The sequence below is a fragment of the Heptranchias perlo genome, chromosome 33, assembly GCF_035084215.1.
Source record: "Heptranchias perlo isolate sHepPer1 chromosome 33, sHepPer1.hap1, whole genome shotgun sequence".
NCBI classification, from domain to species: Eukaryota; Metazoa; Chordata; class Chondrichthyes; order Hexanchiformes; family Hexanchidae; genus Heptranchias; species Heptranchias perlo.
The window spans coordinates 24,969,183-24,994,860 of record NC_090357.1 but is presented as its reverse complement, the minus strand read 5'-3'; the positions used below and the strand labels follow the sequence as shown (position 1 = coordinate 24,994,860).

Sequence of the window (25,678 nt, the reverse complement as noted above, 5' to 3'; positions counted from 1 at the left end):
CACTCATTGACTGGCCAGTCTGTGTTTCATCACAATACCACACCAACATGTGTTTTAAGTAATCCACATTAACAGACTTCTAGTCAAACACAAGAGTAATCCAACTCGTGACAAGGGGGCCACTCTGGACCTTCATGGTCTGTATCCCCACCGCCTGGAGTCTGACCTGTTTACCAGTCTCGTTAATCGAGCACCGTGCTTGTGCTCCAACCATACCTGGATGAGGAACAAGGCCTGCAGAAGCAGGTTGAAGAGCATGTCTGCGATAATCTTACTGATACTGGGGAAGGGCTGTGCTTTTCTCCCGGACACTTTAAACGCTAGGTCTGCGATGTCCTGCAACAAGTAACGCAATGTTTTAAAGAATTATTCACTGTAAAGACTGCCTTATATTTTTTTTTTGGGGGGGGGGGGGCGGGGAAAAGAGTAAGAATATATACTTCCTCCATTTCCCCCCACCCCTCCCCCATCCACAGTTATTTTCTCTCAAGCGTAGGTAAGTGATGTGCTCCCCGGCTTCTGTCGAAGGATACACACCCAAACCCCACAGTCTGCCTTTTCTCTTTACAGATTTCCAGCTTTTGCAGTTTTTCCCTTTATATTTCTCTGCCAATGCCACTCTGACCTGGCTGCCTGGTGTAAGAGTGCAGCCTGCAGTGTCTCTCCCGTAGGAAATGCCTGACCACCATCACCCCCCAACCTTAATGAAATGGATGAGATTGAGAACTCAGTAAAATTGCGGACTCGGTGGAAGTCTGCACTGAAGGATTAAGCAGCGTAACATAATTGCTGTAAATGTAACCAGTCATAATCTTAAATTGCTATTGGTAATAGCAGTCAGTATATATCATATTTAAACAAAACAGAATCTCGCCATCGGGATTCCTCTAAAAATAAAAGACGCACAGCATTAAAATTCCTTCAACATCCTTTATTTCCTACTGAATTCACAAGTACTGATGACAGAACAATATCATCGGGCTACAGTCTTGGAAAAGGTGTTGAGACAGTATGAGGGAACTGAATCAATACACATACACACACGCATTCAGATACGCACTCAGAAACACATACGCGCACACGCACTCAGAAACACATACGCGCACACGCACTCAAACACATACGCGCACATGCACGACACTGAAACACCCCGGATTAATACCCAAATTCATATTTGATTCAGCTGCCTTGCACATTTCTTCCTTTTTCACTTTTCTTCCTTATCTCTCCGAGCCCCCAGAATATTAACCTTTAGACTGCCAAAAGTTCAAGGAAACCTCCAACTCCCTGGGCCGATTCTATTTTAGATGTTTAAACCAATTTTATATTAAAAAAATGTAGACATTGCACACCTCGTTTCCCCTTCTGTTCCTCCCAATTAACTCTCTCTCTCCTGTAGTCTTGCGATCCTCCAGCATTATTAGTCCTACTTTCACATCCGACTCTTCTCACTTACTTTTCTTTTTTCTGACTCTGCTGCCACTGTCCATTTTGGAGGTTAAAATGACTTTCTCTTTTTAAAAAAAGAACCTTCATTGGCTGAAAGCCAGATTTACAGGCTGGCTTTGCATCCAGTGGAAATTCCAAACTGTGACGATGGATGCATTATCCTCCGAGGGGCGATGAAGGGACAGTCTCTTTGGGGTTGAGATGGCTCCAAAATGAAGCAGCCGGTGATGGAAACATGGGACCAAGTCAACTCTGTGGTTGGAAACATGATCCAGATAGGTCCACGGTACTCCAGAGTGCTGTTGGCGACGTACCAGCGAACACTGGCTCACTAATGGAACCTGGAGAATTGGGCCAGTCACTGGGCGCTGGAATTCTTCCCACTTGGCTCCAGATAATCCTGCAAGCTAATACCCCAAAGGGTAGGGTGGCTCGAGTTGGACAAGCAGCAGGAAGCTTAGCAGCACTTGGGACTAGTAAGGTGCGGTGTTTCAGCTGATTAAAGCCAAGCCTTGTGCACATTAAGACTTGGCTCTGTCAACCTGGACCTAATCTGGACTAGGGTTAGTGGGATGTGTCCCTGCAGGGAGAATGCACGCTCCATATTGAACGAACAGAAGCTGTAAAGCTGGGCGTAAATTACTTAGGAGCTTGACTTGGAGACTCAAACACAGTGATGACTTTTTGCATGAGTCCGACCCTCGGTTGACTTAAACATGCAGAGATTCTCAGCACAAAAGAGTAAATTCGTCAGTGTTTCCTACACCTCGAAGAAGTAAACTTATCAAGGGCCTTTTGGAGAATTAAAGCTAATGACAGTTCTTTTTAACTGTTCAGTTAAGAAGTGGAGGGACTGAGATGATGAGATTGTTTCTTTAAATTTCTTGCTGCTGTTGCCCTAAACACACTTTAATCCTGTCTGTTTTAATTTCCACCTGTATCCTTTAAATCGCTTCCTTGCATGAGTTTATAAATAACACTGGTCTATTTTTACATTTATTCAGTGCTAGCTCTACCTTTGTGCTGGCATCTAGTGACTGTTATTACACGCTATCAGATTGATCCATGATGATTCCTCCTCCAAACCCCTATGTTTCCCCACCTCCTTCTACTCCTTTAAAACCGTCCTCTGACTAAGCTTTCGGTCACCCTTCCTAATCTCTCCCTCTTTGATTTGGCATTTGATTTTCCCAAGCCTCTGTGAAGCACCTTAGGATATCTCCGTTGAGGGCACTATATAAATGCAAGTAATTAACATAAGAACATAAGAAATAGGAGCAGGAGTAGGCCAATCGGCCCCTCGAGCCTGCTCCGCCATTCAATAAGATCATGGCTGATCTGATCCTAACCTCAAATCTAAATTCATGTCCAATTTCCTGCCCGCTCCCCGTAACCCCTAATTCCCTTTACTTCTAGGAAACTGTCTATTTCTGTTTTAAATTTATTTAATAATGTAGCTTCCACAGCTTCCTGGGGCAGCAAATTCCACAGACCTACTACCCTCTGAGTGAAGAAGTTTCTCCTCATCTCAGTTTTGAAAGAGCAGCCCCTTATTCTAAGATTATGCCCCCAAGTTCTAGCTTCACCCATCCTTGGGAACATCCTTACCGCATCCACCCGATCAAGCCCCTTCACAATCTTATATGTTTCAATAAGATCGCCTCTCATTCTTCTGAACTCCAATGAGTAGAGTCCCAATCTACTCAACCTCTCCTCATATGTCCGCCCCCTCATCCCCGGGATTAACCGAGTGAACCTTCTTTGTACTGCCTCGAGAGCAAATATGTCTTTTCTTAAGTATGGACACCAAAACTGTATGCAGTATTCCAGGTCTCACCAATACCTTATATAACTGCAGCAATACCTCCCTGTTTTTATATTCTATCCCCCGAGCAATAAAAGCCAACATTCCGTTGGCCTTCTTGATCACCTGCTGCACCTGCATACTAACTTTTTGATTTTCTTGCACTAGGACCCCCAGGTCCCTTTGTACTGCAGTACTTTCCAGTTTCTCGGCATTAAGATAATAACTTGCTCTCTGATTTTTCCTGCCAAAGTGCATAACCTTACATTTTCCAATATTGTACTGCATCTGCCAAATCTCCGCCCACTCACCCAGCCTGTCTATATCCCCCTGTAGGTTTTTTATGTCCTCCTCACTCTCCACTTTCCCTCCCATCTTTGTATCATCTGCAAACTTTGATATGTTACACTCGGTCCCCTCCTCCAAATCATTAATATAGATTGTAAAGAGTTGGGGACCCAGCACCGACCCCTGCGGAACACCACTGGCTACTGGTTGCCAGTCCGAGAATGAACCATTTATCCCAACTCTCTGCTTCCTGTTAGATAACCAATCCTCCACCCATGCCAGAATATTACCCCCAATCCAGTGATTCTTTATCTTGAGCACTAATCTTTTATGTGGCACCTTGTCGAATGCCTTCTGGAAGTCTAAATACACTACGTCCACTGGTTCCCCTTTATCCACCCTGTACGTTATGTCCTCAAAGAACTCAAGCAAATTTGTTAGACATGACTTCCCCTTCGTAAAGCCATGCTGACTTTGTCCTATTAAATTATGTTTATCCAAATGTTCTGCTACTGTCTCCTTAATAATAGACTCCAAAATTTTACCCACCACAGATGTTAGGCTTACTGGTCTATAATTTCCAGCCTTCTGCCTACTACCCTTTTTAAATAAGGGTGTTACATTCGCAGTTTTCCAATCTGCCGGGACCTTTGTTGAGTCCAGAGAATTTTGGAAAATTATTACCAAAGCATCCACAATCCCTTCTGCCACTTCCCTCAAGACCCTAGGATGTAAGCTATCAGGTCCAGGGGATTTATTCGCCTTGAGTCCCATTAATTTACTGAGTACCAATTCCCTAGTGATTTTAATCGTATTTAGCTCCTCCCTCCCTAGAGCCCCCTGTTTGTCCAGTGTTGGTACTTTTGATATCGAAGGCTTGTCAGTTACAATGTTGTCGCCCACAAGATTCTCATTAATTAATCTGCAGTGACAATCAGCTCCACGACTCAGTGTGACTTACCTGAAACCAGATGGCATTCACTATTTTACTGAGGACAAAGAGAGGCAATATCCATAAAGCACTGAAAGTGGAGTTCAGGATAAATTCCAGCCAGGACCAGACATCTCCATGTAATGAGGGGTCACCTGCTCGGAGCAAAAATACTTGTCATAAATAGACAAAAATCTGCAAATTCCATTCAGTATAAAAGCAGGGAGACTTCCTACTATTGGCTAATGCTGCCTGATGCAATAACTTTGGTTTGCGGTTGCCTGAAATACATAAGGCAAGAAACTAGTCCCGTGCAAGCGAATCGCAGAGATGGCAAGTGCAGAAACAATGTGCAGCAGAGAAATGAGTTAAACAGGAGAGCTTTTTTTTTCAAATAAACCCTACAAAATTGAAAAGAAAGATGGAAACCACACAGCTCACAGGAAAAAATAAGAACATGGAGAGAAAAGACAAGTGGAGTGGAGGCAAGCAGGAGAGAAGACCTTAACAATAAAAAAAGGATATTTTAAAAAAAAAGTATTCCTTGATCAGCCAGGCACCTGACACACGTGGAAGCCATAACCAAGCTCGAGTCTCCAAACCAAACTACTGAGAAGTCCAGAAATGTAGTTTCCATTGCCCAAAATGGAATGTAAATTCATCCCCCCTCTACGGGAACACACCCCACTTATTTATGTCCAATTGGCCAGAGCCAAGGCTTGTGGACACTCCTCCCTCAACACTGCGCAGTTGCTTTGTTAGAATTTAACCCATCTGTCCAGCACCACGAGGAATAAAACTTTAACAAGACTCCCCGGTCACTCGTTCAGTAAATGCACTGGCCGTACAGACCAGGAAGGTCCCAGGATCGATCTCCGGGCTGTGCTGAGTTATCTGATTTCAGCCGGAGAGGTAGTGGAGAGGCTATATTATAATTGGCCTCAGTGCCCCTAGGCTAGTGAGTGGAAAAAAATCAATCATGGTTCCTTCTCCTGATTACTATCAAAGTGGCTGCTGCTGGGAAGTGAATGTGTGTGGAAGTCAAGTGTGAACAGGATCGTACTGGGCACCACAGTGAAATGGCCTGCCAACACTCAATTAGGCTTACACTTGAAGCACAGAGCACAGGGTAAGCTTACCCTGTTAGGACCACCCTGTATGTTGGTTTGCAGGAATTATTGAAAAAGGTAGCAAAAATGTGCTACACTTAACTTGCAATCCACCCCCACCTGATCCTTTCCCAAAATGGCAAACGGACATGAGTGCATATGAAATTGATATAATTTCCAGTGTACTCCCTGTTCTCAGATAGGGAATTCCTATTGCCGCAGCTGTGCAGAGTGGGGTTCAGGCTGCACTAAGAAGTATTGCAACATATTGTTGTTGTTTTAACGGTAGTGAAGAGTTAACAGGCAGAGGATTTTACAGGTCACCTCACTCTGCCCAAACGTATGCAACAGTCCAGTCAAACAGATCCAATGGTTTTTATCTATTAACATGACGGTGCATTCTCTAACCTTGGAACGCTAATCGGGGCTTGAACCAAATAAGCAAAAGCGTGTTGCAGGACTGCAATTGCCATGGAATAGAATCAGGCTCCAAACGTCACTTTTCACTTGCCAGAATCTTTATTTTTAAATCTTTTTTTTTGTCCCCAATTTTCTCCCATTCTCTCCCGATAGTGAGGACTTGTCCAGGGCACCTCACCCAAAAGGCTCTTCAGGCGTGGGCCTAGTTGAGTGTCGGCAGGGCCACTTGACCGAGGTGCCCAGTACGATCCTATTCTCACTTGACATCCACGCACAGTCACTTTCCAGCAGCAGCCACTGTGATAATGAACCATGATTGATTTTCCCACTCTCTAGACTAGGGCCAATTTTATAGTCTCTCCACTACCTCTCCGGCTGAGATCAGATAGGAACAGGAGGAGGCCATTCAGCCCCTCGAGCCTGCTCTGCCATTCAATTAGATCATGGCTGATCTGTACCTCAACTCCATTTACCCGCCTTTGACCCATACCTAACAAAAATTTATTGATCTTAGATAACATGGCTCGGTTCCACACCAGTTAGTGCATTTATTGAACGAGTGACCGGGGAGCTTTGTTGGAAGTTTTGATCCTTACTGACAGCTACTGCTTCCTGATTCTTCAATACCTCCCCACATGCCTTTCTCTCTCTGGCTGTAATAGTATTTTCTTACCAATAATACGTGCAGTGATGGCCTGAAGCAGAGGGATAAAGACTCGGTAAAAGACCAAGATACTCAGCTATGTGGAGAGAAGGAGAAACAAGTGTTACTGGAAACAGTGCCACAGCCCCCGATATCACTTGTCAAATATTCACTGCAATAAAATGCACATTACACTTGAGGTTTCTGCTGCCTGTTGCCTTTTTCTTGGCAAGGGATGTACTTTTCCTTCCATTCTACAACCCAGGTTTTCTTGGTTCCATCACGAATGGCAGCCATCCAGGTACCTTACCCCAGTGGCCATTCTGCACGTGTGATCCTGGACAATGAGTGTCCATATGAGTAGGTTATTTGTGGGGCCCATTATAGGCACAATACTTGACACTCCTTGAAGAGCAAATGTTGCCTGATTTACCCCCTTCTAGCTAGTGGGTAATGAGGCCAGTTGTACCCCAACTTTCACCCTGGCTAAATCTTCAAAGACTTGTGGAGTCTGAAGTGGGATCTTTCTGTTCCATAAGGCTCAGGATCACATCAGGTGTGCATTTACACAAGGAACTATCAGGAAAACAGTATTGAGAAAGAAGAAATGCACAAAGGAGTCACTGCAGAACTTGCTGCATGCATTAGTATTAAATCTCAATGTGTTTGCATGAAATTCCTGTCTGCTGGTTTAACAATGGTTTTAACCTGTTTTAAATAGTGGATAAAAGAATTTCATTTGAGTACATTAATGTGTTAACTGCTAATTAGTACATAAATCTCAATTGAAGGTGAACTGGAAGGGGGAATGTCACTCCATGAAAACTAAACAATCCTACAATGATTATTGTTATACTTAATCCAATAAAGGCTGGAGTAGAATCATCCTAGGCCAGGGGCCAGGCATCCAAGGGGGTGCAGGAACAGAGAGACCTGGGGGTAAATGTGCACAAATCACTGAAGGTGGCAGGGCAGGTTGAGGAAGCAGTTAAAAAAGCATATGGGATCCTGGGCTTTATAAATAGAGGCACAGAGTACAAAAGCAAGGAAGTTATGGTGAACCTTTATAAAACACTGGTTCGGCCACAACTGGAGAATTATGTCCCTTACTGGGCACCGCACTTTAGAAAGGATGTGAAGGCCTAAGAGAGGGTGCAGAAAAGATTTATTAGAATGGTTCCAGGGATGAGGAACTTCAGTTATGTGGATAGACTGGAGAAGCTGGGGTTGTTCTCCTTAGAGCAGAGAAGGTTGAGAGGAGATTTGATAGAAGTGTTCAAAATCATGAGGGGTCTAGACAGACTAGATAGAGAAGCTTTTCCTATTAGCAGAAGGGGCGAGAACCAGAGGTCACAGATTTAAGGAGATTGACAAAAGAAGCAATGGCAACATGAGGAAAAACTTTTTTTTTTAAACACAGCGAGTGGTTATGATCTGGAATGCACTACCTGAAAGGGTGGTGGAGGCAGAGTCAATCATGGCTTTCAAAAGGGAATTGGATAAGTACTTGAAGGGAAAAAATTTGCATGGCTACGGGGAAAGGGCGGGGGAGTGGGATTAGCTGGACTGCTCTTGCAGAGAGCAGGCACGGGCTCGACGGGCCGAATGGCCTCCTTCTGTGCTGTAGCTATTCTATGATTCAATAATACATTACCCTGCATGTATGTGAAGAGCTTTTTGCAAGGCAAATAATTAATGTAACTGTTTTGCTACATTTTATAATGCGCGTTGTATTATATATTGTACATTGTATTATATACCACAGCATTTGAATTTGCTATTTTTCCAGTCTGATTTGACGTGACTTCATACTCTGTACAGGCTTTCATGATCTCAGGACGTCCCGAAGTACTGTGAAGTGCAGTCATCGTTGTGAGGAAATGCAGCAGCTAATTTGCGCCCAGCAATGAGATAAATGCCTAGATAATCTGTTTTAGTGCCGTTGGTTGAGAGTTAAAAATCAACCAGGATACTGGGAGAATTCTCCTGCTCTTCTTCAATTAGGAACCATAAGATCATTTACATCCACCTGAGAGGGACCTCAGTCCAACGTCTCATCTGAAAGGCGGCGCCTCCGGCAGTTCAACACTCCCTCGGGGTATTACAGCAAGTGTTAGCCTAGAGATTACGTGCTTAGGTCTCTGGTGTGAAGCTTGAACCCTCGACTTTCTGACTCAGAGGCGAGAGCAAAAACAATGAGCCACGGCTGGCATGGGGAGACTGGGAGAGGAGAGAAGAACAGGAAAATATAAACATGAAAAAAGAATTCACTAATGTAATTGACGGTTGGGTCTGGACAGCGGATTGTACTTGCACTGGCAGGATCTGGGTTTGAGGCCACAACTTTTAAAAAAAATTTCATTTTAGTGAAGATATTTCTGGTTAAGTTTCCCCCCTTTTCCCTGTAATTTTATTCCTCTTTCTTCACCTCCCTGCTTTGATGCCTGTGTAGGTTAGAGGGGAGATACATGGCCTGGCCCTAGCCCAGTGCTAATACCCACTGCAGTAACTAGGAGGTGCCAGGGAACGTGTGCAGGAATTATTTTCCACTCTGATTTCTCCTTCAAGTCTCCCCCCACCCCCAACCACCAGAGAGATGCTGCACTTCCTTGCTCGAATAACTCAGATTAAAATCGGCCCTGCATTCATTCCATTCTGTGGCACTAAGTGTCTGTGGAGGGGTGGCGGTGACTGCTGTCCAACATATATTCCTTTACCGCTAACCACGAGGGGCGAAACTCCTAAATATTTTATTGAAATGTTTTGAAAGAGTCCATCACACTTTCAGATGTCAAAACGTGAAAAGTATTAAGAAAAAAAAGAAAGGCAGTCATTTCATGCTGACTTCTGACCCGGAACTGGGATCTGACAACACCTGATATTTTGCAAACTTTCCTTGCCTCTAACTGACCTCAGGAAGTTAACAGCAATATGACTTTGTGGCCTTAAAAAAGGGACAGATCAACTTCACCACAGAATTATGTATTATGGTATAACTCTCCCGTTGTTACAAAACAGCAGATCATCCAACTTACCAGGAGCGATGTCATCAGAGTTCCACTAGTATATTTTAAAATGAGTTAATTATTACATTTCATGCATTATTACAAAATTCTATGTGTTCTGATGACACAGCCTGTAATAGTGCAAGCTGCATTTACAGCCTGTAATAGTGCAAGCTGCATTTACAGCCTGTAATAGTGCAAGCTGCATTTACAGCCTGTAATAGTGCAAGCTGCATTTACAGCCTGTAATAGTGCAAGCTGCATTTACAGCCTGTAATAGTGCAAGCTGTAACTGCAACCTATATTGGAGTAAACTGTAATTGCAACCTGTAACAGTGCAAGCTGTAATTGCAACCTGTAATAGTGAGCTGTAATTACAACCTGTAATAGAGTAAGCTGTAATTACAACCTGTAATAGAGTACAGTGTAATTATAACCTGTAATTGAGTACAGTGTAATTACAGCCTATAATACTGTAAACTGTAACTACAACCTATAATAGTGTAAGCTGTAGATATAATCCTTAAGAGCAAACTGTAATTACAACCTGTAATAGTGTAAGCTGCAATTACAACCTGTAATAGAGTAAGCTGTAATTACAGGTTGTAATAGTGTAAACTGTGATTGTAGCCTGTGATAGAGTAAGCTGTCATTTTGTACCTCTTATGTAACATATCTACACTCTTCAATTACAAGTCACCTACTGGGTGATGTTATGATGTAGTTACCAACTGAGCCATTCGAGCGGGGAGGGAAGTCTCAGCATGGGCACACTCAACAATTACAATACATAAGTGTCCACAATTTCTGACCATGTATATTAAAAGAGGCTGCTCAGTCATGTCAAACTAAATTGTCTGGAGTTACCGGTGGATAAATAGATCCTTGTTGCTCAAACAGCAGCGATTTTAGTGAAAATAAAGATGGTGGCAAATAGTTGAGTTCACCAAATGCTGGAGGACCCAATAGCAAGTAAAAAAGTGGCCTTACCCAGAATATTCCTCCATTCCAGGCGCAGCACTGCACGATCCGGTTCGCTATTCGAGGCTCACTGAAAAACAGTAGCAGGATGCGTTTCGCCAATTAGAACGAGCTCTACGTGAACCTGGTCTTTGCCCCAACAGACAGGCACATGCTTGCACACGTACACACGGCGTGCACGCACACTGCACACATCGCGTGCGCACACACATTGCTAAACGCAAGCCCTCGCCGCACGCACACAAACTGCCACGCACGCACACCTCCCCCAATGCGTACCACTCAGATCATAAAAATTTCAGTGCAGAGGAAACCATTCAGGCTCATGTGTGTCTGTGCTAGCTCCCGCAATGGAGCTGTCTCCTCTAATTACATTTCCCTACTCCTTCTCTGTCCCTTCTATTATTTTCCTTCATTTTTAAAAATCTAATCGCCTCCTAAATCCCACAATTGACTCGGTTTTAATAGCCACTCACGCTAATGCATTCTGTATCGTAACTCTTTGCTTGTAAAGATTTCTTGTAGCCTCTCTGTTGATCCTTCTAGTACTATTACGGAGTTTATGCCTCATTGTTACCAATCTAGGATTGCCAACTGAATTCCCAATCCTGCCACACCCCCCTCCAGCCCTGCTGGCTCCCCACCCCATGTCCCAACCATGAGCCCTGAGGCCCATCCCCCTAGGAGTGGAAAAAGCCAAGTCCTTGGCCATTGCCACACCAGACAGGGGCAAACGAGAATACAAACCTGCAAAGTATCACACTTATCCCTCAGCTATGCCTCCAGCTCTCTCTTTATGGGGTTAACTCATTCACATCGAATTCTAATCAGGTGCTATTTTAATGCAGTCTTTAATTCACGTATGGAACTGAGACAGGAATTTAACACAAACGCATTAGCCAGTGTACTAAAATTAGTGAATGGAGGAAATTAAGTCCCTCTATATTGATATGTTTATTATAATGAGGAGTAAGAGTGTAATAAAGGAGCTTGTCAATGCCAGCTTTTTTCTTTCCAGCGCTCCCGTTCTCTTTATTCCAGGATCCTCTTATCTTGGGCTGCTTATTCTTTCAATTTTTATTCCTGTTGCGTCACAATGTCTGAGGCTCGTTGCCATGTTGATGCTGCCCACATTATTAGATGTCTGCTGGGTCAACATGACAAGGTACTTCCTGTCTAAACCACGCACAGGCTGGGAAGTGTACTCTGTAGCTGACTTCTGCGCCCATCAGCAGCTATTTGGCACAGTTGAAGGCTTTTCAGCGACTGAGCACCGCAGAGTAGTCGAGATAGATGGAGATCCCACGGCAGCTGCAGACCCCCTTCCCCCCCCCCAAACACCACACTATTATGGAACGTATTTTCAAACTAACAGACCTACAAGCAAATTGGAGGCTGATGTAGCCATTCAATGATCACATGTCAGCTGCACTGTATCTGTGGGCAGTGTAGGCACACAGGTATCAGGTCTGTAGCCATTCATGAAGACCTATGATTGTGATAAAACAAACGGTACCCTGGCAAATATAAATGTGGAGTTCATCATAAATCAATCGAACTTGCAGGCCTCTCGCTCATTCTATATTTAATTGCCTTGGTATCGGGTAGCCAGTATGTACTCACTTCTCCTCTCTCTTGTCCTCAATCTGGGCCCTCCGGTGTGCCAGTACGCTGCGCTGCTCCTTCTTCCTCCTTTGTTCTTCCCGCTTCTGGTGAATGCGCTCATCGAGCTTGGAGATCGTCCGTATTCCAAAGACGGAATCCTTTATCCCCTGGAATAAAAGCAAGTGGGCTCCGTGAACTCTGGAACTTTTACAAACTTCTCTGTCCCTTAACGAGGGAGCCTTTCAAACCAAAGATGTAATCAGCAGCTTGCCCCGATGCATCATGTGGTGTCTCGCTGTGATACTGTGACAGCCTGGGGCGAAAGACGTTGAGCTGGAGAAGCCAACAAAAACCGCAACATTTTGGGAATTCATGCAAATTGACAAATCTGTGGCTATTTGACTGAAAACGGAGCAGGTATTAATAGGTATAAACTGAAAACAAACAACTGTATGACTGTTAAACATGGAAGGTGCTTCAATACCAAAGCATTTATGTGAAACATCCTTCACCCCTCTCAAACTTTTTAACCACCATGAAAATTATATTTATGTAAATTCGAGTTAAAACCTATTGACAGGGAACCACCAGGTTATCTGGAATGTCCTGTCTCAGCTGTTTGAGTTTGGGAACCAAAGGCAGTGGCATTAACGGAAATTAAAACTGACATGTGTCCCCTGCTGGGTGAAGACAGGGTCAGATTCAATTGTTATAGCTTGCAGGGAGAAAGTTCAAACATTCACTGTCTAAGCCTGTACGGGCAGAATGGCTGCTCATCACCTCTGGGTCAGCAAGTTGTGGGATCAAGCCCCATTCCAGGACTTGAGCATGTAATCTAGGCCGACACTTCAATGCAGTACTGAGGGAGTGCCACACTCTCTGCAATTTGGTTTCTCAGCTGAGGTGTTAACCAAGGCCTCTTCAGATGGATGTGAAAGATTCCATAGCACTATCCAGAGAGCTGGTGTTCTCTGGTGTCTTGGCCAATATTTTTCCCTCAAGCAACATCACCAAAAACAGATTAACTGGTTTCTTGTCTCATTTGCAGCTTGTGGGATTGTGCTGCACATTGGCTGCTGCATTTGCCTATGTAACAGTGACTATGTTTCAAAGTAATTCATTGGCTGTGAAGCATTCTGTGACACCCTGAGGATGTGAAAGGTGCTATCTAAATGCAAGCTTTCTTTGTTTATGCACAGGAAGGTTCCGAACACACCCCACTGTGAGACACTTCTTTCAAGAACAGGTGGAAAAGGGAGAAAACGGAGAAAATGTGTTTGGCAGAGAACATTCGCTGAAATGAAAAATCTTTCCACCTGTGTGCAGAGTCCATCTAGCCAGCTGATTCCCCTCCACTCAATATAACTTAGCGTTATTAGAGTAGAACTAGATACTGAACCCTCAGGAGACAGGAAATGACTTCAAACAAGCACAGTCATTTGATCCCAGAAAGAGACACATCAGTTCAATCTTGTGTTCTAAGTGGACCCATCAATAAAGCAAACTGCCCCAGACACGATTCAACAGGGGTACTATAACTGACCCACGTTGTCTCTGGACTAGGGATGAGCAAAATCAGATGAAAAGGTTGTGAATGCTGGGGGTCAAATGAAATTTTCAAGACTGAGATCGATAGATTTTTGTTGAGTAAGGGTATCAAGAGATATGGAGCAAAGGTGGGCAAATGGAGGTGAGGTACAGATCAGCCATAATCTAACTGAATGGCGGGACAGACTTGTTGGGCTAAATGGCCTCCTTCTGTTCCTATGCTCCTATGAATGGCCTCCTCTTGTTCCTATGAATGGCATACTGACACTCAGTTTCTCGTCTCACACTTGAAGATTAGCCATTTGGGTGAGGTGCCCACAAGCTGACAGTGCCTTTGGAAACGCACCCGAGCAAGAGTCAGCACTTTCCGCGACGGAAACTTTTTGGGGGAGGGGGTTGGGTAGGGTAGGTGGGACCCAAAGTACAGGACTGCTAATTTTGCCACTATAAATTTAACATATTGGTGACATACACATCTAAATAGTAAGTACACCATTGTTTTCAAAATGGACTTACATTGTAGCCAATTTTAACAAGCCAAGCATGTACTAGACGACTCCCAAACCCGCGACCTCCACCACCTATAAGGACAAGGGCAGTAGGTGCATGGGAAACACCATCACCTCCAAGTTCCCCTCCAAGTCACACACCATCCCGATTTGGACATATATTGGCTGTTCCTAAATTGTCATTCGGTCAAAATACTGGAAGTCTAACAGCACTGTGAGAGCACCTTCACCACACAGACTGCAGCGGATCAAGGAGAAGGCCCACCACCACCTGCTCAAAGGAAACTAGGGATGGGAAATAAATGCCAGCCTTGCCAGCGATGGCCACATCCTGAGAATGAATAAAAAATAACTAAAACTGGGAATTGGAATTTCACCTTGTTGGATCTCTTAAGGTCAGATTTAATCTGCAATCTTCCACAGCACAACCAGGTTTCGCTGTATGGAGTTTTCCTCTGGACCTGGTGTCTCAGAACGGTTCTAACTAAATGAAGCACACTCACCTTAACTACATCGAGAAGGAACGTCCTAACACTATCAGCCATGGCCAGAGCAGCATCAACTGTACATCATAGTAACAGCACCCTCACAGCAGCATCTCATTGTGGGAGCTAGCAGCCAGCTCAGACACCTGAGAGGAACAAGAGCGTCAGATCAGTCACATAAACCATCTGCACTGGAGGGGTCGGGTGGAGGGAAGAAGGGCGAGAGAGACAGGCAGACAAAACTAAGCAAATTACTCAACTGACCTCTTGCCCCAGGCAAGCATTTTTAAAGCATACAGTACAGGAACTAGGGACGGGTGTAATAATTCAGATGAATAGCTTCCTTTCAAGCCATCAAAACAACAAAGTGGCTTTCTATATAACATGTGTCCTGTACTTAGCTTAGTAACCCCTTGTTGATCAGCCTCAGCTCACTCAGATTTCACTTCTCAAGTCTCCAAAGCTCATATGTATTATGTTATCGTTCCATTATTGTGGTAACATCACCATTTTTGTACAATACAAAGTCTGAACTACACATCAAACATATTAAAGCACAACTACACACCAAGCCAGTACCATCCCGCTCAAATGGCAATTCATTCACTTCCCTCTCAGCGGGTTACATTCATTTCTCAGTGAGAAGAAGTAGGGTGGTAATTTGCAAGGACAGGACACAGGATGAGCTTTTTAAAAGAAGGGATAATGATGGCACTTTTGACAGAGGTGGGAGTAACTCTTGAAGGAGAGGTTGACAATGTTCTCAAGCATGGGATGAGAAGGGAAAGGCAGATGGTCAGGAGCTGGGTTGGGAGGGGGCCATGGAGGGAGGCAGACTGTGGACTTCACGGAGGAAATGTCTGATGAGGGCAAGGGGAGAAACTTAAGAGTGCAGGGAGGTGGGGGTGGGTTAAGAATGGGTTTATGAGGAGGAGGCAGAGGCAGCTGAGCAGGTGGCCTAGATTTTGGAAACAAAGACCATGAGCTCCTCACATCTCAAACAAGAGATGAGAATGGAGAGGGAGAGGTGATGCTGCCTGACATGATCTAGATAGACCTGGCAGTGGACAGCCAGACTGGTTGTGTACCATATGTGCGCTAATCTCCAGCCTTTGTCGGTGGCTGTTGTAGCGGAAGAATGGTGAGGGTGGGATACGGGAGGGACAAGAGCTCCACAGACAGAACCAGGGCTGTGGTTGAGCAGAATAATGGAGATGCCAACAGCAGTGCAGGAGGTGGGCTAGAGAGGGAGTTGCCATTTGGAGAGGACACTGGTGAGGGAACTGGGGGGGGGGGGGGGGGGGTCTTTTTTTTTAACCTGAAGAGAGTGTGTTGGAGGGGTCACACGTGCACTTTCCAGCAGGGGTTATCGAATAATCATCAGTCAAACTGTAGCACCTCCTCTGCCACCTAGGTGAGATCAGCCAACTTGGCAGACACTGAGGGGGTCTGTATCGCATTGTACCATACTGGACAGTGGTTTTACCAACAGGGCCATGGGGCCAACTTTTTTCCGTATTTCTCTTAACTTTTTTAGAAGATGTATCCTAATGAGGATAAGTTACTGAGTTCAACAGCTTCACACAGTTGAAATAATACAAACAGAATCATTAAACTACCTCGGCTTCCTCAGACTGTCAGCCTCATTAACACTTCCAAGGTAGCCAACCCCTGCAAGGACAACATAGTTCTACCTCTTAAAAAAAAATCTAAAATTAAAAATTATTGATAACTGTTTAGTTTTTGAAATGCTAGGGTCCCCAGATTGCTCAGTGGCTAAATGCACTTGCCAGTACTGAGCCATATTTACCAGAAAGGTTGAAGGTTCCATCCCTGCTCTGTACTGAGTCAGCTGATTACTAGGCAGCGACTTCTGCTGTAAGTGTGGATTTTGGGCAGCAGGAGGAGTTCTGGCCTGTCTGCAAACAAACCCCCCCAACATAGTCAAATACTCTGTCAAATAGCAATCGCTGTCTGGACTCACATGAAGAATAGTCACTTTAGCGAGGTACTAGTGACTTTCCGGCCCCGAAAGAACCTTACTCCTAATGCAAGTGAGTGAATGCTTTCAGAAACTGAAGGAGAAAATTAGGAGGAACTTAAATAGCATTGCTGAAGCACCTCTCTCTTTCAGGTTGCTGAGGAGCCTGGAATATTTAATAGCAGATTTAAGTGAGTGGTAAATACTCATGAGTTAGGCCTGCAATTAGTCAGAGTTCTGTTGCTGTGTGTAAGTTTGCAGGTCAAAGTGACTCATCAGAAAAGTGTTTTCAAAACAGCTCCATCCAAAAATAAAGACCCATGTCAAATGCAACTCCTTATAAAGAAACACCATCGGCTATGTAAAACTTTGGACTTGCGTTAATAAACGCATTACGCAATGGCAATATTTGCATGGTAGAACCATATACAACAACTTCCATTTATTAATGCTGTGGAGGAGGGGCACCAGGATGAAGCGTTAGAGAGGAGATGCAAGGTGCACAGACGACTAGGAGAGACAAACAGCAATTAGAATAAAGAGTAGATCCGAAATAGGAGGGATCAGACAGGGAGAAAATGTGAGGCAGACTAAGATGGGTTTAGAGTGCATGTGCGTAAATGCATGGAGCGTGGTAAATAAGGTTAATGAGCTGCAGGCACAAATAGCCACATGGGATTATGATATAGTGGCAATAGTGGAGACCTGGCTCAAACAAGGGGAGGAATGGGCACTTAATATTCCTGGATACAATGTATGCAGGAAAGATAGGGAAGGAAAAAAGGAGGGGTGGCAGTACTGATCAAAGATACTATTACAGCACTAGAAAGGGATGATGTACTTGAAGGTTCAAAGACACAATCTATTTGGTTAGAATTAAGGAACAATTGAGGAGCTATTATGCTACTGGGTGTATCTATTGGCCACCAAATAGTGGGAAAGATATAGAGGAGTAAATTTGCAGGAAAAATGCAGAAAGATGGAAGAACTTTAGAGTAGTGATAATGGGGACTTCAATTATCCTGATATAGAATGGAAAATTAACAGTCTAAAGGGTAAAGAGGGGGAAGAATTCCTGAAATAAGTACAAGAGAACTTTCTTGATCAGTGTGTTTCCAGCCCAACGAGGAAGGAGGCAGTGTTGGATCTAGTTCAAGGGAATGAAGTGGGGCAAGAGGAGCATGTTTCAGTGGGGGAGCAATTGGGAAACAGTGATCACAATATCATTAGGTTTATAGTTATGGAAAAGGACAAGGAAAAATCAAACATGAAAATACTCAACTGGAGGAGGGCTAATTTCAGTGAGCTAAAAAGGGATCTGGCCCAGGTGGATTGGAATCAAAGATTGGCAGGTAAAACAGTAAATGAGCAATGGGAGGCCTTCAAAGGGGAAATAGTTCGGGTGCAGACTAGACATATTTCCATGATGGGGAAAGGAAGGGCATCCAAAGTTGGAGCTCCCTGGATGACTAAAGATATAGAAAAAGGAGGCTTATGATAAATGTCAGGTTCATAATACAGTGGAGAACGAAGCTGAATACAAAAAGTACAGGGCAGAACTGAAAAAGGAAATAAGAGGGGCAAAGAGAGTGTATGAGAATAGATTAGTGGGTAACATAAAAGGGAACCCAAAAATCTTTTATAAACATATAAGTAGTAAAAAGGTAGCTAAAGGAAGGGTGGGCTGATTAGGGACTAAAAAGGAGATGATCTTATAGAGGCAGAGGGCATAGCTGAAGTACTAAATGAGTACTTTGCATCTGTCTTCACTAAAGAAAAAAATGCTGTCAATGTCCCGGGAAAGGAAGAGGTATAGAGAAATTGGATAGGATAAAAATAAAGAGGAGGCACTTAAAAGGTTGGCAGCACTCAAAGTAGAAAAGTCACCCGGTCCAGATGGGATGCATCCTAGGTTACTGAGGGAAGTATGGGTGGAAATTGCAGAGGCTCTGGCCACGATCTTCCAATCCTCCTTAGATATGGGAGTGGTGCCAGAGGACTGGAGGATTGGAAATGTTGTACCCCTGTTCAAAAAAGGGGGAGAGGGATAAACCCGGCAACATTAATCCGGGACAAAATTAATTGGCACTTGGAAAAATATGGGTTAATAAATGAAAGCCAGCACGAATTTGTTAAAGGCAAATCGTGTTTGACTAACTTGATTGATTCTTTGATGAAGTAATGGAGAGGACTGATGAGGATAGTGTGGTTGATGTTGTGTATATGGACTTTCAAAAGAAGTTTGAGAAAGTACCACTTAATAGACTTGTTAGCAAAATTGAAGCCCATGGGATTAAAGGGGTAGTTGCCACATGGATACAAAATTGGCTAAGGGACAGAAAGCAGAGAATAGTGGTGAATGGTTGTTTTTCAGACTGGAGGGAAGGGTGCAGTGGTGTTCCCCAGAAGTCGGTTTTGGGACCACTGCTCTTTTTGATATATATTAATGACCTGGACTTGGGTACAATAATTTCAAAGTTTGCAGATGACACAAAACTCAGAAATGTAGTAAACGGTGAGGTGGTTAACAACAGACATCAGGAGGACATAGACAATTAAATTTAACACAGAGTAGTGTTTCATTTTGGTAGGAAGAATGAGGAGAGGCAATATAAACTAAATTTTAAAGGGGATGCAGGAACAGAGACCTGGGGGTGTACGTACACAAGTCTTTGAAGTTGAAAAGGCTGGTGAAAAAGCAGACAGGATCCATGGCTTTATAAATAGAGGCATAGAGTACAAAAGCATGGAAGTTATGCTGAACCTTTATAAAACACTGGTTAGGCCCCAGCTGGAGTATTGTGTCCAGTTCTAGGCACCACACTTTAGGAAGGATGTCAAGGCCTTAGAAATGGTGCAGAGAAGATTTATTGGAATGGTACCTGGGATGAAAGACTTCAGTTATATGGAGACCAGAGAATTTGGGGTTGTTCTCCTTAGAGCAGAGAAGGTTAAGGGGAGATTTGATAGAGGTGTTCAAAATCATGAAGGGATTCATAGAGTAAATAAGGAGAAATCGTTTCCTGTGGCAGAAGGGTCAGTATCCAGAGGACACAGATTTAAGGTAATTGGCAAAAGAATTGAGGCGACATGAGGAAAACATTTTTTTTTACACAGCGAGTTATGATGACCTGGAAAGTACTGCCTGAAAGGGTGGTGGCAGCTGATTCAATAGTAACCTTCAAAAAGGAATTGGATAAATACTTGAAGTGGAAACATTTGCAGGGCTATGGAGAAAGAGCAGGGAAATGGGACTAATTGCACAGCTCTTTCAAAGAGTCGGCACAGGTATGATAGGCTGAATGGCCTCCTTCTATACTGTATCATTCTATAATTCTATGATATAAATGGCATCAAGACATGAAGTACCTTTGATCTTTCCTCTCATCCCCAAAACAGGGATGACTGTTCCCAATAAAAAGGGGTTCATGGACATGAGCCTTTCTTATTTTTAAGCCCTGCTACCAGAATCCAGATTCAGCACTCAAACCCACTTGAGTAGATTAGTAGGGCTGCCCTGGTACACTGACCCATGATGGTATATGCATTTCTGCTTTGTAAAAATATCTGTTAGCTCTCTGATGTGATTTTTTACGAAGGGTGACACGTCACCACACCCTCAATAACAGCACCGAATACCGATCCCAAACACTGGTGTCAACAAGCCACCTTAAAGGGGCACCGCCTTCATGTTTTGGAAACCTTTTTTTTGTTTACTTCCACACTTCTTGTTGAAACATATTATGCTTCTTGCATGTGATGTAAACGACGCACAACTCTTCCTCTCACCCAAACAAAAGCAAGGGTTTGCCCAAATATTGTTTTTAATTCCCCCCTCCCCAATACAGACTAGGCAGTGCCCCCTCCTCTTATTAACCACAACCGCCTGTGGTTCAAAATGCAAATAAAAGATATAAAATTTGAAGGGGATTTGGCTCCGGGGATCGGGGATAAGATGCAGCCAGGCTCCTGACTCCCACTGGCAGCCCTGGGAATCCCTCAGATGATGAGGACAATGACCCAGGTGCTGGCTGTGTCTGGGACCCACCCAGGCAGCCCTCACCACTCACACACAGACAGAACTCTCCCGGCCTCTCAGTGCCATCTCCCCCACCCCCCCCCTCGCCGTCACACGGTTATCCGCTCCCCGGTACACCGATTAATACTCACTCGCTCCCCCGCCTCAGGACGGACGCTCACCACCCAAGGCCTGTGGTTGCCGCCGATCGTCGCGCATGCGCATGCGCCGCCGATCGTCGCGCGGGGGATGATGGGAAGTGCAGTTCTGCCGGCCGGCTCGACGCGGACTACAACTCCCGGCATGCAGCGCGCAGAGACCCCCCCCCCCCCCCCCCGGCGGGAACTACAACTCCCGGCATGCAGCGCGCAGAGACCCCCGGCGGGAACTACAACTCCCTGCATGCAGCGCGCAGAGACCCCCGGCGGGAACTACAACTCCCGGCATCCACCGCGCGGGCAACGGGCGAACGACTGAGGCTCGGGCCCTAAAACGAAAGTAAAATACTGAAGTAGAAACAGAAATTGCTGGGAACACTCAGCAGGCCGGGCAGCATCTGTGGAGAGAGAGAGAGAAAGAGAGTCAACGTTTCAGGTCGCTGAAGAAATTAGAGAATTAACAGAGTTTAAGCGGGGTGGGGGGAGGGGTGAGGAAAGAACAAAGTGGAAGGTCTGTGATGGGGTGGCGGGCAGGAGTGATGATGGTGCAAGGCAAGGAGGGTGGTAATGGGACAAGTAAAGAGACGAAAGATGGGTTCAGAGACGCTCTAAGTGGTGTCAGCAGAACCATTACCAGCATCTGCTGTTTGAGAAAACGGGAGCAGTGGTTATGATCTGAAGGTATTGAGTCTGGAAGGTTGTAAAATGCCTAATCGAAAGATGAGGTGCTCTTCCTCGAGCTTCATTGGAACAGTGTAGGAGACCAAGGTCAGAGTGGGGGTGGGACGGAGAATTAAAATGGCAAGTGACCAGCAGGTCAGGGTCACGCTTACGGAGGCGTTCAAGCAAAACGATCACCCAGTCTGCGTTTGGTCTCCCCATTGTGGAGGAGACCCCACCGTGAACAGCGAATACAGTAGGCTAAATTGAAAGAAATACAAGTAAATCGCTGGTTCATCTGGAAGGAGTGTTTGGGATCTTGGACGGTGGGAAGGGAGGAGGTGAAAGGCCAGGTGTTGCATCTCCTGTGCTCGCACGTGAAGGTGCTGTGGGAATGGGAGCGGGTGTTGGGGGTGATGGAAGAGTAGACCAGGGTGTTGCGGAGGGAAAGGTCCCTTCAGAATGCTGAAAAGTGAGGGGAGGGGAAGATGTGTTTGGTGCTGGCATCGTGCTGGAGGTGGCGGAAATGGTGGAGGGTGATCCGTTGAATGAGGAGGCTGGTGGGGTGGAAGGTGAGGACAAAGGGGTCCCTATCGTGGTTCTGGGAGGGAGGGGAAGAGGTGAGGGTAGAAGTGCAGGAAATGGGACAGACATGGTCGAGGGCCCTGCCAACCACAGTGGAGGGGAATCCTCAGTTGAGGAAAAAGGAAGACATATGATCAGTGCAGCATTCCCTCAGTACTGCACTGGAGCGCCAGACTAGATTACGTGCTCAAGTCTCTGGGGTGGGACTTGAGTCCATGACCTTCTAACAGAGGCAAGACTGCTACCCACTGAGCCAAGGCCGTCACCTACCCTAACAGCGCTTGGCATCATTACCCGAGCTCTCATTGTTTTCCGTACTACAGTCTGCTTGCAATCTGAGCCTGCAGATACGGAAACTGCATCTGATGCAAACAGCAGTGTGGAATCGCAGCCCTGCACTGTCTGAAGACGCTTTTAGCAATAATCACAGATATTAACATACTATTTGATGACCCAGCGCTGTGGCCGGACAAGATAACCGACGCTCAGCGCTGCAAGGTCTGAAACAGATTATGGGTATAGTCTTTTCTCAGAACAATGACGAAACCTCTATGCTGCTTCACGAAGCAAAATTACTGCATCCGTATGAAGAAAGGCGAAAGAATCCTTTGAACATGGCTCGTTTACTTCTGACCAGGTATTCTGCTTTTGCTGCACTCTGGTGAATGTGATAGTGCAATTTCAAAACATGATCTCAATGCCTGGTACCAAATTTCGCAAACACTAAAAGAAACAGGCGAGTTCAGTACCACGTGTGTAAATGGAGAAATGGTGGCACCTGAGCTTGGGAATAAGCAGCAAAACCACTATTGACCAGGCCAATGTGGAACTGACTTTGCTGGAACAGCAGCCCTGGAAGTGTGTTTTGATGAGGTGTATCACTATTGTTTGTTACATTGCTGAATGAAAGCTAGCTTTTCGTGGGAAAATAGATCCTCACAGCAGAAACTTTCTTGGCCAGATTGAACTGCTGGCGAAGTTCGATCCAAAAATGAGTGAGCATCTTAGCCACATCGAGAGGAAGGGGATTGCTGACAATCATCTGAGCAAAATATTCAGAGCAAATTGATTCCCCGGCAGTGGTCTCCTGCTGCCCGCCGGCCAGACAATCTCTTTAGGCCTTGACATGCGAGCTTGTTCCTCACCCAGATTCCTCCCGTCCCATGATAAAATCAGGGCCAATGTGTGTATTTGTGACCCTAGTGTATGTCCCTGTCTTTGTGACCAGAGGAGAGGGCTGTTACCCAGCGCTGGGACAATGGATGTGAGGTTTTAATCGATTACCGAGCAGAACAATTGACCTTTCCACTTTTCTGGGTGAAATGAGAAGCACCCAAACTAGTCTACCTGATCTCTATTTATTCTCAGTGTCTGCAGGGTCAGGCTATTTGGCAATTTCTTCCATGAAGTTGTTGGCATGCTATTTGTTTAATACCTCTCAGAACATAAATAGACCAGTCATCATGCTAAGAATGCTGCCCAACACGCTTGGTATTCAATATTTATTAGACCCTGTCTCATATCCTTAGCATTTTTACTTTGCTCACGTAAACTATAGCTATGCAGTAAATATGGATTACAATTAGATTCTCTTTTCCTGTAGTAGATGTCATTTATGAGGTCTGTGAAAAGCAGAGGTAGATTAAGAAGTACTGAGTGAAATTCTAATGCAGCACCCCCTTATTCAAAATTGTATTTTCAAAATATATATGTTTATTTTTCCTTCTAACCCCCCCTCCCCTCCCCCATCTCTCCCAAAGATGTGGAGTTTTGTTGACAGTGGGTTTCAGCAGATTATTTAACTGTGGTGGGCATCGGGGCTGAGGATGATCCTATTATCACTCAGTGTCCACATGTGTACATTTCCAGCAGGGATCAGGAGATAACAGCCAGGAGCGGCTACCTGACCCCCCCCCCAGGGGCAGTGAGGCCAGTTGTTGGGGTCCCAGCTGCTGTAGCGCTGGTACCTCCATCACAGATCAGGGATTGAGCCTGGGACAAAATAAATAAAACGCTGGAAATACACAGCAGGCTAGACAGCATCTGTGAAGCAAAAAGACAAATTAACATTTTGGACGTACACCCTTCAGCAGAACTTCAATGATAAAATGGGAAATGGATCGTAACAAATAGGATGAAACACCAGTGAAAGTTGTGGCACAGAGAGGAACAAAACTTCACACAATGCATCGCTGTAAGAGAAGTAACAGTAAATTGAACAGCATAAACAGTAATGGGAATAAAACAGCAAATGCTGGAAATCTGGAATAAAAACAAAAAATGCTGGAAATATTCAACTAGTCATTCAGAATCTGTTAAGAGAAAGCACGGAGTTATTGTTTTGGATGTGTCCCTTTAACATAAGAGGAGCAGGAGTAGACCATATGGCCCCTAGAGCCTGCTCCGCCATTCAATGAGAGTGTGGCTAATCTTCGACCTCAACTCCACTTTCCCGCCCGATTACTAATTAAACAGACAATGCAAGGCTCAAGCCCAAGGTCCAATTCATTGTATTATCAGTGGGACAATAAATGAAGAACAAGAAAGCAACAAAGTTTACACCCACCTGATTTTACTTTCCATTGAAGTCAACGGGCGGAATGTAAAACAGGCGGCCAATCTGATTGTCAGTTTCTGGTCAGGCGGGTTAGGTTAAAATGACAAAAGCAAAATACTGCGGATGCTGGAAATCTGAAATAAAAACAGAATAAATGCTGGAAAAAACTCGGCAAGTCAGGCAGCGTCTGTGGAATCAACAGACTCTGCCTGACTTGCTGAGTTTTTCCAGCATTTTCTGTAGGTTAAAATGACCCCCATTATCTTCCAGCCTAGTGTTTTGAATGCCTCAATCTCCTTCCAAAGATGAAGGGTCTCAGATCAGTACTAAAGGTCGGAAGGTCTGGGTCCAGCCAGCTCAGGGAGAGGTAGTTGCATGCTGTACCTAACAGTCTGTTTGTGTCATTGCTCCAAAAAGTGGAGGATTCATGTCCCAGTGATAGAAGACCAACTATCCTCCAGATTGGTCACATTCAGAAATGTGCAGGTGGACAGCTACTCCTCCTCATCCTGGAGCAAATAGGTAGTTTAGCCCATATCTCAGGTGTTGATTTCTCAGCATACTGAATGCTCTTCTGCTGTATTGCATATTGAAGTCAATGAGGCACAATAGTGTAGTGGTTATATTTACTGGACTGATAATCCAGACACTGCAAGTTCAAATCACACCATGGCATTTTGAGAATTTGAATGGTGTTTAAAAAATAATTTGGTGTAAAAACCCAACTAATCGCCTTTAGGGAAGAAAACCTGCTGCCCTTACCCGGTCTGGCCTTTATGTGTCTCCAGTCCCACACCAGTATAGTTGACTCCTAATTGCCCTCTGAAGTGGCCTAGCAAGCTCCTCAGTTGTATCAAACCATTATCAGCGGTTCAAGAAGGCGGCCCATCATCACCCTCTCAGGACAACTAGGGATGGGTAATAAATGGCAGCCGTACCAGT

The 25,678-nt window shown here is 44.7% G+C and overlaps 1 protein-coding gene and 1 long non-coding RNA gene across 4 annotated transcripts in view; one reads left to right on the top strand and one right to left on the bottom strand.

Moving 5' to 3' along the window:
- ei24 (EI24 autophagy associated transmembrane protein) overlaps nt 1-21,014 on the bottom strand; it is a 30,899-nt gene extending 9,885 nt beyond the window's left edge. For all 3 annotated transcript variants that reach the window (XM_067970778.1, XM_067970779.1, XM_067970780.1), the window contains exons 1-7: nt 20,929-21,014; nt 14,796-14,923; nt 12,254-12,402; nt 10,640-10,700; nt 6,675-6,741; nt 4,503-4,627; nt 217-336 (exon numbers count right to left, since the gene is read on the bottom strand). In XM_067970778.1, coding sequence (XP_067826879.1) covers nt 217-336; nt 4,503-4,627; nt 6,675-6,741; nt 10,640-10,700; nt 12,254-12,402; nt 14,796-14,837 — 564 coding nt within the window. In that variant the 5' untranslated portion in view covers nt 14,838-14,923; nt 20,929-21,014. The remainder of the gene's footprint in view (nt 1-216; nt 337-4,502; nt 4,628-6,674; nt 6,742-10,639; nt 10,701-12,253; nt 12,403-14,795; nt 14,924-20,928) is intronic.
- Nucleotides 21,015-22,214: 1,200 nt separating this feature from the next.
- The window catches only part of LOC137301530 (uncharacterized), a 63,949-nt gene continuing 60,485 nt past the window's right edge, over nt 22,215-25,678 (top strand). Inside the window, exon 1 of the long non-coding RNA XR_010958305.1 lies at nt 22,215-22,816. This is a non-coding gene — a long non-coding RNA (uncharacterized lncRNA). The remainder of the gene's footprint in view (nt 22,817-25,678) is intronic.